Here is a 14,603-nt window from a genome sequence, read left to right on the forward strand (position 1 = left end):
ATCAAACATTTTCAAAAATAGCTAAAATAACAGATCTACAAGCGCACTATGCGTCAAGCTTATAGATCTGCTATTGTTGTGCGACGCCGTCCTAAATCGAAGTGTGAAATGGAGATTAACCCATTTTGGGCGGGAACCCCTTTTGGTGTTAGCATTATGTTATGCTTTAGCTATTGAAAAATAGCAGATCTACAAGCTCATAGCGCGCCACCGAGTAGCGCGCTACGAGCTTGTAGGTCTGCTATTTTTGAAAAATCGAAGAACCACTGACATAGAAACATAGCTTTTTCAGAAAACTGTCAGGATGTAGAAGACATTTTTAGAATCTGATCTCAGGTCAGAATGGGTTTTAAAGTCTCTCTTCACACGCTGCCTGAAGTGTGTTCCTGCATGTGTTCACTCACTGCGCCACTTAAACCCTATATACGTCTTTGACGTCTCCTAGGGCTCTCTTAGTTGGTCCCTTCCTTTTTTCCATCGACCACAAAAACTCTTTGGCGACAAGCCTATAATCTACAAGCTTGTATACGTGCTATTTTCACAGTTGGCCCCTTTTCACCAAATGTTCGCCTACTAACAAGGGTTCCAAAACGTTTCAGGCCGTGATCCCCCCAAATAATCATAATTTGAACTGGGGCCCGCCACCACCCTCGTACTGCAAGGCGCTGCTAATTTGGCCAATTTGGTATTAAGGTCTTAAAATTCATTCAATTGTAACTTTAGAAATGTGCAAATACCCTGTATTTATATACTTATACAGTATGTTGGTTCGTTTACTGTTGAGTGAGAAAGCAATGTTGCACATTTACCACATTAAGACAATAATCTGAGGAACCCCCAAAATAATCTGGGGGTCTCAACACGGCCAGAACAGCAACACTGGGGTTCCTGTGGTTTAATCCCAACCTTCACTTCATTATCCACAGTGCAGTACGTACTGTAGACATGAGTGTGAGCTTTCAGGTCGAGGGTCAACAGTACGAGCAGTCACAGGACATGAAAAAATATTCTCACCGGTTGGTGCAGCATCACACTTGGCTTCAATATATAAAATAAGAGAATAATGTCATCATATGGCGGGTTTTCCACACATCCTTTCCGAAGAAACATTTCAATACAAAAATGTATTATATGTAATGCAGGTAAGACGACAACCATGCTGTGTCAAACCACGGAGCCTCGTTTTAAAAATACTGTTTTGAGTGTCATGGGACAACTTAAAATGTGTCTCTTCTCCTATACCCCTCAATTTGACCCTCCCTCATCCCCATGGGCTCTCCCCCATCCATGTCTATCCCCTGTTCATCCCCAATGCCTTCCACTCTCTGTCTTGTCGACCCATACCCATCGGGAAAGTGTTAAAAATAGACCTTTGTATATTTACTATGTAGTTAACTTAAAAAGTGCCCATGGATCTTTATTTGTGTTCCATTTAAAAAGAGATAAAATTCATATTTTTCATTTTCCAGGTGCCTGAGATAGTCAGATAGAGTCTGTTGGCTATACGCCACGTGATGCCAAAGAAATAAAATTGAATGAGAAAGCTGCGGCATTTATGAGCGCTTAAGATGCGCTGATAACCACATCACTGTCAGCTTTGTAGTGAACGCTTTGACCTGGTGAAAGGAAGGAAGACAGAAAAACAAATACAGACAACATCGAGGCTGATAATAATGATAATAATAATAATAATAATAATAATTTGTAATGATATAATAAGCAGGTTTAAGCATCGTCTTCATCATCATCAAGCTCATGTGTTCCAGTTGTGACATCTCACATACGTGGAGATGTTTATCTGTTCATCATGTACTGTTCTTAATTAACTCGTATTTGATGTTGTTTTGTTTGACTAAGTCTACAGCCATTCCAGAGGGTGCCATAGAACAAAAAAACAAAACAAAACCACAGTCCATTGGACGAACATATCGCTAGCATCGCTGCATACATCTTTGCGTGCCAGTGCAGCGTACAGAACAGTCGATCTACAAGTTTGTAGATCTGCTATTTTTAATGTGCAACACCTTGCGCAACCAAGTCTAAATCAGGCAGTTGGTGTTAGCGCGCCGACGCGCACATGCAGGACGCTGGCAGGCCTCGCTTGATGATGCGTTTCCTTCAGTGATTCCAATCGACTCGTTGAGGTTTGTTTAACTGACTCCGGAAGAGACAGCGTATGGAGACGAGCATTGTTTTTTTCTGGATACAGGACAACGGAGACGACAAAATAATCAGAGAAAACAAAAAAAACGACAACTAAATATAGAGCAAATGCGGACGTGGCCAGAGACATACACTGAGGAAGAGTTTATAAATGAATGTCTGTGTGATGGAGGAGAGGAGAGAGAGGTGGTAACCCTTGGTTTAGTCTTTCAGGTGTCGGGTCCTGTCTATTCAGCCATACATCCAATGCACGTGTCCCTGTCCAATCCACCCATTGATCCATCAGTCCATTACTTCTGGGATCTGTCCGTCCATCCGTCCAAACGTCCATCCATCCATCCATCCTCTCTCTTTGATTGGCCGAGTCTCTCCGCTGTCCGGGGCGCCTCCCCTTTCCCCTTCCTCCATCCAGATTGCCTGTAGGCTGAATCTCCTGGCCCCACCCCTCCAGTCTGATTGGACGGCGGGCTAGTGCGTGTGGCCCTGGGCGATCAACTTGAGGCGCGCCTGGTCGATCACGTCCAGCAGGTTCTTGGCGTCGACGGCGAGAGCATGAGCCGCTGTCAACATCTGTTTCTTATAGTCCTGCTGTAGGCTGAGGAGAACACAAAACATACCGCAATGAACAAATAGTAGTGTCGTTAGATTTCCCTTTCTTTTGGGCATTTTGTTATGCTTTGTTATAGACAGTGTTGGGACCGTTACTTTTAAAAAGTAACTAGTTACAGTTACTAGTTACATCATTTCAAAAGTAACTTAGTTACTTTACTGTTACTTAAACCAAAAAGTAATGCGTTACTGTGAAAAGTCCCCGGAACTTCCAGACCCACATGAACACGCTCAGGGTGCCAGCCCGGTTCCGGTGAGCTGCCCCGCGTCCAAAACTGTCAAGAAATGACAGAGTTACCGTGTGGGGGTCCCCGGAACAAAGTCTCTTTCAGTATCTGTCTGTCTCTCTCTCTCTCGCTCAAAAGTAGGCTACGCACACTGTCTCACACACACACACACACACACACACACACACACACACACACACACACACACACACACACACACACACACACACACACACACACACACACACACACACACACACACACACACACACACACACACACACACACACACACACACACACGCACGCGCGACTGACACAAACAAACACACGTGGCGGCGGTGGGAATGGGATCATAATCTGCATGGGACTCCGACTCAACAACTTACTTTGACTGTTCTTTGTGCTGGATTGGAGCAGCTGAAGGAAATAAGTAATATATCCATTTGCAACGCGATATGGGCTCCGCCATGACACTAGTAGGACAGTAAACAAACTCTGCGCGTCACCACGTGTAGTACACACACACACACACTCTTCTCATTCTCCCCCGAGACTACATGAAAAGTAACGGAAGAATAACGGAATAATGCACCATGTAGTAACTGTAACAACGTTACTGAATTAAAAAAAATAACGCGTTACAGCAACCCTTACTGCCGAAAGTAACGGCATTACTGTAGCGCGTTATTTACGTTGCGTTACGTCCCAACACTGGTTATAGATAGGTCAGTATATGTAGATAGTCAGGAAACCAAGGCCAGAGGTTGGTGAGACATCCGACAGAAGACAGGTTGGATTTGCACCAGGGTCCTCGTACTCACCAGGAGCATAATCGTCTCTGTCGGCCGGAAACCTCATACAGTATGTCCAAAACTAGCAAAAGTAGCAGATCTACAAGCTCGAAATGACAGTCTGATCAAGAAGGGCGTTCAATTACGAAAAAAGCACAAAAAGTTAACATTTTATTGAGGAAATACTTAATGAACTTGAATCTGCCCAACAGCAACGATATGTTTTATGCACTAAATGGCTGAGCCACCAGGCACCCCCTCATTACATTTTACAGGAATTAAGAACATGCACTGTCCAAAGTTTCAAATAATTACCCACATTACAAACGACCAATAACAAAGTAGTACAAAATAAAAACTATGTTCGTGTACGCACCTTGTCATGACATACTGCTGGGCAAGTTTCATCTTCCCTATCAACTCTGCCAGGTCTGAATTCAACAACTTCTGAGCCATCTCAATCTATTTCAACAAAAAAAAGAAAAAATGTGAATAAAGCCATATTTAAATGCACTCAAGTAGAACATGAAAACCTGTGACTTAACAATTCATTAACCAGTGGTTGTAACAACAACAAGGACAACATGGACCCATAAGGTTCTATTTGTACACTCGGATTTAAATTCACTCTGTAGCACCTAAGTCAGTTGTAGAATGAACTACTAAATTACATGTTCCAGTTACATGTGGGATGCATGTAGAGTGAGTCTTCTGTTTACCTCTCTGTGTGTGCTGGCTGGTAGCACCGGAATCGTCTCATCCACTGTCGCTAGCAGAGTCCTCAGCGCTAGGCCCACCTCCTACACGCACGCACGCACACACACACACACACACACACACGAACGTTAACATTTTAGGACGGCATTGAAAAATAGCCAAATAGACAGTAACTTAACCACCAAAATAGCTCTACAAGCTCACAATGTGTCTTGCTGCAACGCATTTTGATCTTCGGCTATTGCCTTACAACAAGTATGAAATAGGGAAACCTCTTAATCCCAACCCCTAAACTTAAACCTAAACTTAAATGCACACTTTAGGGGGACAGCCAGAAACCTTTTTTTTAAATCAATTTGATTCTTTGTGTAGTTACTGCACTTTGGCTTCGTAGGGCAGTGTATTGTACACTCACAGATGTAAGTATAGCAATACAAGTACATGACATGAGGTGAGTTTGGTCCAGGGGGTCCCCCGCAAAAGTAGTTAACATAGCATCATAATCATTTTAACCACTTTATCTATTCAAAAATAGCAGATCTACAATATCACAGAGATTGTGAGCTTGTACACCTACTATTTTGAAAAAAAAAATATATATATATATATATATATATATATAAAAAAAGGGAAAAATGTTGAATTCTAGCCTTCTCTTCTGGCGGTCCCTGTCTGGCACAAAACATTTTCCAGTGGGGATTTGCGGCCAAATGCATACATTTTCAAAGGTGAACGTCTATCATTCGAGTCTTTTACCACTAAAAACTACAACAATGACGTCATAGCAGCTCATAGCGCGGCACTGAGTCTAAATGGGCTAACCACCGTTTCGGTGGTCACCTCTTCACCGAAAACGGGACTATGAATAGGCCTTTACCTTCACCATAGGGACTATGAATAGGCCTTTACCTTCACCATAGGGACTATGAATAGGCCTTTACCTTCACCATAGGGACTATGAATAGGCCTTTACCTTCACCATAGGGACTATGAATAGGCCTTTACCTTCACCATAGGGACTATGAATAGGCCTTTACCTTCACCATAGGGACTATGAATAGGCCTTTACCTTCACCATAGGGACTATGAATAGGCCTTTACCTTCACCATAGGGACTATGAATAGGCCTTTACCTTCACCATAGGGACTATGAATAGGCCTTTACCTTCACCATAGGGACGTACTCCTCTGGGACTATGAATAGGCCTTTACCTTCACCATAGGGACTATGAATAGGCCTTTACCTTCACCATAGGGACTATGAATAGGCCTTTACCTTCACCATAGGGACGTACTCCTCTGGGACTATGAATAGGCCTTTACCTTCACCATAGGGACTATGAATAGGCCTTTACCTTCACCATAGGGACGTACTCCTCTGGGACTATGAATAGGCCTTTACCTTCACCATAGGGACTATGAATAGGCCTTTACCTTCACCATAGGGACGTACTCCTCTGGGGCTGCAGGCTGAATCCTACTGGACATCTCGATCACGGCTTTGACCAATCCCGTGACGTTCTCGTACACTTTGTCGTTGGAGCGATCCAGATTGGCTGTGGGGGGCGGGCTGATCTCCTGGGGCTGGAGCTGGACGGACCAATGAGGAACGCAGGGGGACAGTCAGAAAGGAACGAGAATAAACCATCTGCCCTGCACATTTCTTCAATACTATAGAATGGGTGACTGTAGTTACACCAGACTCTCCACCAGGTGGCAGTTGTAACATCACTAAATGAGGCACAGGTAGGCACTAAACTCACAAACACACACATTCCATCATGAATGAATGTCAGTTGTCATTAATGTCAAATTTGCATTCTATTTAATTTTTTTCCCAGAGCTTACCATAAAAACCACAAATTTTACATTAGAAACAGCATATCACTGTGAGAGTAGAGTATTTCTAGCCTGGCTTTAGCCAGACTGATAACGTGGGTGGCCAAAGCCAGGCTAGAGTAATGTGCAGGGCCTCTGGCCCTCCTGTTCACCACTATAGAGTAATGTGCAGGGCCTCTGGCCCTGCCCACCACAATAGCCAAGAAGAGACAGACATTAACCTCCTGTACCACTAGTTCAAATCACACTGGTTCCCAAACAGTGGGTCGGGACTCGTGGCCCATTTCTATGGGTCCCTTTATGTTTTGTTTCCACATTTAAAAACAATATTCCCCCATAAAAGCTAAAATGTTCATGAATTAAAAACAACGATTCAATTTTTTTTCTCCAGCAATCTCATGAATAAATCAAAGACAAATTTAAGAAATTCCATAAATTAGAAAACAAATGTTTAAGAAGTAGTGAAAATAGCCGATCTACAAGCTCTCAACACGGCGCGAAGCGACGTGCTGTGCACTTGTAGATTGGCTACTTTCACTAGTTTGTGTCCCGGGGAGACATCACATTTCTCTTTTGGGTCATGGGTTTGGGAACCACTGCACTAAATGACCTGGTGACCTACAGTAAGCTGACACGTCAGTGTTGTCATTTACTGGGAAGTCGGAGGTCAAGAAGTTCTACAGAAAAGGGAGTTGGAATCTCAAGGAGGGGAAGTATCGTACAACAAATTATATCAAGCCCTTAATAGTCATTATTTAATCTCAAGCTTTCCCCCCCAATCTTACAATTGATGGACTTACATACATTTAACAAAAGGTACAATTTATTTATGTATTTTATTTTCCAATGAACCACCTGCAGACCTAATTATGCCATGAACCACTAGTCTGTGGACTATTGGTGTTATAAAGCATTATGAATATTTATGAGTTCTTATAACTATAATCATACAGTGTTTCTTATAAGCATAGCAATAGGTTTATAATGCTTTATAATGCATCCCATAGATTTGATTCATATCAAGTGTTACCAAAAATCTAATCTAAGCCCATATCCTATTCCCCACCCAACACACCAGTAGTCCCCAGGTTGATTCTTAAGTCAGGGTGGTGGTCCCTGCTTCACAATAAATTGAAAACCCCTTCAGAATCTTCAAAACTCACTTCAACTCCATTTGTTTCTCGTTCGCTTACTCTCTTTTTCTGTATTCCCTCACAGTCACACACACTACATTTACAATGATGGCTGACGCATATATTTAATAAAAACAGACTCAAGAGATGTGTGTATTGTTATTAATTTATGGCAGGCCAATTGATTTGAATCTGTTGCCATTCTACTACATCCACCGTTGGCTCAAATGTGGCACAACAACGCTCCCCTATTCCATGTCCATACGAATTGGAAGGATGACACAACATTCCTACCTTGAACAGGCTGTGTAAAAAGGAACAAGTACGTGCTTCTCTGTATGTTTCTAGTATGAACAACTAACTAGTACATTTGGATTGTTAGTATGTTAGTCAGTCCACAACGTAACTATAGACATACTAAGGGCAGTATTATGCGTGTCTTAAGTACCAGGTCTTATGACTTAACTTAAGACCTGGAGGCGTGGTCAATGCTGTTTGGCCACTCAGAATAGCCAAATGGCATTGATCACGCCTCCAGGTCTTAAGTTAAGTCATAAGACCTGGTACTTAAGACACGCATAATACTGCCCTAAAACTCTAAGTGAAAAATGTTAAGACTTAAAATGATCCCAGTCTCAAACTAGGTTAGATGAGTCTTAAATGGACACAGCATTGATGACTTCTAGAGTAGAAACTAATCCAAGTGAATTCATAGTTGTTCCTTCAATGATCTTGGACAGTTGTATCTAGTTTAAGTAAAGAATCCAAGGACCATAAACGACACAGTGTCAAGACACACCTTTAAAGATCATTTTAGGGAATTTTAGTTTTCAGGACAGAAATTGACTGGCCCAGCAGGAAAGCCCAAAGCAAAGACTATCTTTGTCAACAAAGACAAACTGTTGCCTTTGTCACAAAGAGTACATTGTGTACATTTCTGCAGCTGTAGGTAATAGGATCAGAGGAAGGAAATAATATGAATCCTCTTCATGAGCGGATAATAATCCCCACCCACTACTATGGTGACAGACAGATTCACAGTTTGCTACTGTGTTATGTCTACAGTACGTTAAATGGATACCTTGACAAAAATGAATATTTAAGTTGGTTACTTATCCTCAACAAATCACCGGAAATGAGTGGCACGGTTAAAGGAGCATTCAGTGATTTGAGTGATTTGGAAAACCACCCAGTCTGCCCCGGTAACAAAATGTGCACATGCACGCTCTACAGTGGGGGGAAGTGCAACAGGCCAACAGCATGTGCACCAAGGCCCGCCCCCACTCGATCATGATTGGAGGAAGGCCTCTCTCAACCTAGATTGGATGAAGGCTTTGCCACCCGCCACCAAAACTGAAACTAGGGTTTTTTGACCCCAGGGGCTCACTGGGGACAGGGAGGAACTACTTATATGGTCAGCACACTCTATAGTAGGGAGGATTATCCAGAAAAAAAGAAAAAATAAGTGATATTTAGATTAAGTCAAATCACTGAATATACCTTTAACCGACAGCAAAGGTACTGTGAAATGGCTCATTTCAATCCACAGACCACATTCAAAAAGTGATACCAAAGCTTTTTTTCGTGCCATGTTGTGATGAGGAAAACTACGAGACAAAGATCCAGTGCTACGTCAAAGTATCCCTTTAAAATTTAGTGGATGTAACTAGTGACTACCTACTGAGTTCTAATTTCTACAACGATAACACATACATACACACACACAGATAGGCTTACCCTCCACGGCTATGAGGGGGTGGGGTGGGGCAGTGGAGTGGGGGGTGAGGGTGATGAGGCATGGAGAGAAGGAGGGGGTGTGGTTGGGTGTGGGGCAACAAAGTGTGGACGGACGAATCAATGAATGGATGGATGGATGGATGGATGGGTGGATGGATGGATGGATGGGTGGATGGATGGATGGATGGATGGGTGGATGGATGGATGGATGGATGGATGGGTGGATGGATGGATGGATGGATGGATGGATGGATGGATGGATGGATGGATGGAGTAAGGGGTGGGTACAATGAGGGAGGAGATCATGGATGGATGGATGGATGGGGGATGAATTGTGGCAATGATGAATAGAGGAGAGAGAAGAGGGGAGAGCACGTTAGGCCAAAGCAAAACCACATGCGAGGCATTACATGGCATGGTGTGAAACCCAGAGCAGGACAAAGCACAGAGCATCTCAACACATTGAAATGACAGACCGCTTATAACGCCAGAGACTAATGGCGGAACTTTACATCTGTGGTTTCCTTACAAAAAAACGTTAATGCCGCAAAACAACCGCACTTTCTGTTCATTGATGGATTGATATTTTAACTCGTTGAATTTAACCCATTTAGACCTGACGACGATTCTACAAATGTCTTCTAAATCAGTTTTCTGGAAAAACTGTGTCAGTGTTTCTCAAACTATTTCATGTGAAGGACCCCCCAGAATTATCTGTATTTGGCCGCCGACCCCCATCTGAAAATATGTTGTTCCAGGGACCCCCAGAATCAAAGATTTGGGTTAAAAACGTTGGCTCTAAAAGAATATATATTCAAAGATTTGCGCCACATTTTCACGATTTTTCAAAAATAGCAGACCTACAAGCTTGTAGATCTGCTATTTTCCAACAGCTAAAGCATAACATGATGCTTAAAACACCAAAAGGGGTTCCTGCCCAAAATGGGTTAAAGTGACCTGTCCACCATCAATGTGTTGGTATGTGCTCCGTATCCAGTATGTACAGTACAGTGTGTCTGTGTTTGTGAAGGTAGCTCTCCACCGCACCGACGTCCGTGGCGGTAAGTGTCGGAAAAAGTCTGTTGACGAAAATCTGCTGTTGAACGGGCGGTGGCTACACTGTGGTGTCGGGTCGCAAGTTGCGGGGAAGTGCCGAAAGCTCGACCCGTCAGATAGCGCCGGGCTCGTTGTTGTAAAAGACGTCAAGCCCTAGGCTATTTTTAGCACCATAGTAGCCGTCTGTCTGTCTGTCTGTGTCGGGTCTCTGGTGCAACTTTCTTTCACACCTTCCAACCGACTGTTCTCCCGCGTTCATTCGACTGCCAGTCTGTAGTAATGTATTGTAGTCTGTTCAGTGGGGAGATACCTTTAATAGATAGAAGCTGTGTGTTTCTGTGTCACATAGGGCAGTGGTTCCCAAACCTAGGACCAAGGACCCCCACATTGACACTAATGAGCCTGCGGACCCCCATTTGAAAAGATATGCCAGGGACCCCCATAAGAGAAGATTTTTACGGCTCTAGCAGTGATTCGCAACCTTTTTAATGTCAAGGACCCCCAGTTTGTCATGCATTAGGCTACGAACCCCCATTTAATGACATTTCTATCTCTGGAACCCGCAATTTATATTGTAAAATCAATGTTAATTTAACTCTGATAGTGTACAATTGTACACTCTCAGAGTTACAGACCCATAAGGGTCCATTTGGTTCCAAACTATCATTTAGCTGAGGACCCCCTGGAACTCCTTCAAGGTCCCCTGGGGGTCCCCGGACCCCACTTTGGGAACCACTGACATAGGGAGTGTGTTGATATGATTAGTGTGCGTGTGCATGTGCATGTGCATGTGCGTGTGTGTGTGTTTACCTTGACGCCCTCATTGTAGCTGTCCACGGGGCTGATATTGGTCAGGTGAGCGGGGGCCCCTGGGCGGGGGGGCTTCTTAGGTGGGGCCACATGTTCTAGAATTCATTGGAAAATGCATCATCTATATTTGTACCGCAACCTTCATACATACAGTAGAACATAGCTTGAGTTGCTACGTTCAAGCCATGGAAAGATTTCAATGTCAAAATGAGAAACACAGACATTATTCAAGTGCAGACGATAGATACTAGAATGTACTACAGTACTACAACTAATGATATTAGTGATGTGTATAGTATACTAAATATGAGGCATGCCACAAGTTGTGTAGTGGTCTCACCTAGTTTCCCCACAGGTTGGTAAATGTGTTGGCTTCCACCCTGTTGGTACAGACAGATGGACACGCACACGCACACGCGCACGCACACACACACACACACACACACACACACACACACACACACACACACACACACACACACACACACACACACACACACACACACACACACACACACACACAGTTTAGTTTTAACTAAGCAAAGGGAATATAATGAGAGCGATTTGATCCCACAGGGTAAATTCTCCCAGCTGATTACTGTCCTGGTGTTCCACAATCTCTACTACTTCTAGTATTATACTGTCTCCAAAACTGTTACTTTTCACGATTCGAATTCCAAAAGTATAAACTCAAAAGCGCGCAAAGTTGAACATCTGCTACCTTTGCGCGACGCTGTAGTACAATCAAGTAGAGTAGAGCATTGATTTACGGGAAAAAACCCCACAAAAAGCTAAACTATGGAGATAAGAGGCAGTGGCGTGCACAGCCATTTAGAGGGGCAGGTGCTCAAGTGAGAAAAAAAGGGCACCTTGTGCAGCGCGTAGAACCGGCCGGTTGCCATAATAGTGTGAGATTTATAGATTTTTGGGCATAAATAATATATTAGAAGCTTTTTATCAATAATTGATCAATGTAACCATGGTCCACATACTGTACAAAAAAATAAAAAATGTTTTTATTTTTCCCCCCAAAAGTGCACATTGCTGTCCAGAGGGCAAAGGGCAGGTGCTTCAGCAACACCTAGTGTCTATCTGTGCGCGCCACTAATAAGATGTTTGTGCCCGACAGCGACGATATAGTAGCATGTCTCTGAGGAGATTCCCTCTGTCTCAGCCCGGTGTGAAAACAGGATGAACGTCCTTCACACTAAGTGTTATTCTGCGCTTCACATTCTTACGTTCCCATGAGCCCTCTGTGGTGATGTGGTCTGTGTGTGGGCAGCACCCTCCCTGGCATGCTGACAGAAATACACACACACACACACACACACAATCTCTCTCTCTCTCTCTCTGTCTGTCTCTCCATCTCTTACTTTCCCATTTCCTTTTCATTTTCTATCCCCTGCCCTCTAGTCCATTCTTGCTTCCATTCTCTTCTGTTCCGTCTCGTCTCTCTCTCAGCATCGTCAGCGTTTCTGTCTCAATTTTCTGCTCTCTGTTTTTACCCAAACATTCCTGTCTCCACCAGTGTGTGTGTGTGTGTGTGTGTGTGTGTGTGTGTGTGTGTGTGTGTGTGTGTGTGTGTGTGTGTGTGTGTGCGTGCATGCGTGAGTGTGCGCTGAGTGTATTTGTGTTATGTACATGTGGTAACAACTCTTACAGGACATGATTGAAGAGATAAACGCAAAGGTGTGTGTGTGTGTGTGTGTGTGTGTGTGCCAAGGTGCTGACAGGAACAAGGAACTACACACACACACACTCCTGACACTTTAACAGCTCCTTGTCAACGGTAGGCCAGGCTTGACACGCTCTGAAGAATGTTATAACTCATTCTTCATGTGGTCAATGTAAATAGAGGAACAAAAGTATAACATAAAATGGCACGGAATTGTACACTATGGTGTAGCATAGCACCATATAGTATAACATAATACAGCAATGCAGTCAGTCAGTCACGCACAAATACATATACACAAAGTCTCTCACTCATACACCCATAGATATTACAGACATTACAGACCGTCTCTCACTCATACACCCATAGATATTACAGACATTACAGACATTACAGACCGTCTCTCACTCATACACCCATAGATATTACAGACATTACAGACCGGTGTTTGAAGGATTCCATCCTCTCTGTCGATGCTTCCCCTGCTGTTTCTTCCCTCTGCCTTCTACACACAGAGAGAGAAAGACAGAGAGAGAGACAGACAGACAGACAGACAGACAGACAGACAGACAGACAGACAGACAGACAGACAGACAGACAGACAGACAGACAGACAGACAGACAGACAGACAGACAGACAGAGGGGGATAAGAGAGAGAAAAAGTCGTTTAAAGGGAATACCCAAAAATAAAAACCGAAGCTAACAATTTCTGTACTGCGTTCTCTCAAAAATGACTTGCAAGCTGTTCCATTCAGTTCTAGACATGAGCCAACTTTAGCCAGTGTTATGGCTAAAATGACTGGTGGTCACAGGGGCAATTTCACATGTATAATTCTTGCTCAGGCCTGGAAACATTTTAAACTCCTTGCTTTTAGGTTTAAGTGGATGCTTTTGCACAAGAAATGTGGTGACTTCTATTTGTACACTCTAATTTGTTGACAATTATTGTTGTCCACACGTTGTTGTTGTTCCTATGGGCTTTTCCCCTGACTATGCTCACAACAACTATACACATGAAAAACAAAACTCGAGCATAGAAAGAAAACATGTCCAAAGAAGGTACAAAACACATACTTTTTCATTCACTGCCCACACGGACTATGGTTTACAAAATCGATCAGCAAAAAAAAAGGAAAAAAAAAAGAAAACGTCTGTGGACAGTCGACACACTTTTGGTGCATACAGCAACAGCATACTACCTCGTTCAATAATTTACCATTCACTCTTTCTGCTTATCAGGCTGTGACTCTCACGCACACGCACACACACACACACACACACACACGCACACGCACACGCACGCACACACGCACACACGCAAGCACACAGGAGTGCAAGCGCCATGCAATCCCACAGAAACCGAAAAGTAGGTCTCAGCATTCACAAACAATCATTAGCTAGTTAACACACAATGCTTTAAAGATTCTCTCAATCTCTTTCTAACTTTCTCTCCATCTCCTCCTTCTCTCTCTCTGTACCGTTCTGGTGAAGCAGGCCTTGAAGAGATGCATCCTGGGAGAACAAAGCCAGAAGAATACCGGGGTGATGATGAGGAGAGGAGGAGAGAGGCCATCGAATGAATGGCAGCAAGAGAGGGGAGAGAAAGAGAGGGCAAGGAGCGTTCCACCAAATCAAGAAATGGACTCCCGAGTGGTTAAATCAGGAAGGATGCAGGCGTAATGAGAGACCGAGGCAACGGGCAGGAGTAAAGAGTGGGTAAGAAAACCGTGGGATAGAGAACTGAATGGGGGCGGGGGGCTGAGAGAGAGAGAGAGAGAGAGAGAGAGAGAGAGAGAGAGAGAGAGAGAGAGAGAGAGAGAGAGAGGAGAGAGAGAGAGAGAGA

At 43.6% G+C, this 14,603-nt stretch overlaps 1 protein-coding gene across 1 annotated transcript in view; it reads right to left on the reverse strand.

The window, feature by feature from the left end:
• Nucleotides 1-672: 672 nt before the first annotated feature.
• LOC306937918 (focal adhesion kinase 1-like) overlaps nt 673-14,603 on the reverse strand; it is a gene marked incomplete at its 5' end in the record, with an annotated part of 91,466 nt that continues 77,535 nt past the window's right edge. Inside the window, 8 exons of the mRNA XM_079521945.1 lie at nt 673-2,758; nt 4,169-4,254; nt 4,512-4,592; nt 5,944-6,099; nt 11,085-11,179; nt 11,425-11,464; nt 13,202-13,264; nt 14,239-14,324. Coding sequence (XP_079378071.1) covers nt 2,632-2,758; nt 4,169-4,254; nt 4,512-4,592; nt 5,944-6,099; nt 11,085-11,179; nt 11,425-11,464; nt 13,202-13,264; nt 14,239-14,324 — 734 coding nt within the window. The 3' untranslated portion in view covers nt 673-2,631. The remainder of the gene's footprint in view (nt 2,759-4,168; nt 4,255-4,511; nt 4,593-5,943; nt 6,100-11,084; nt 11,180-11,424; nt 11,465-13,201; nt 13,265-14,238; nt 14,325-14,603) is intronic.

Source organism: Electrona antarctica (assembly GCF_951216825.1).
Source record: "Electrona antarctica genome assembly, chromosome: 15".
Classification (NCBI taxonomy): Eukaryota; Metazoa; Chordata; class Actinopteri; order Myctophiformes; family Myctophidae; genus Electrona; species Electrona antarctica.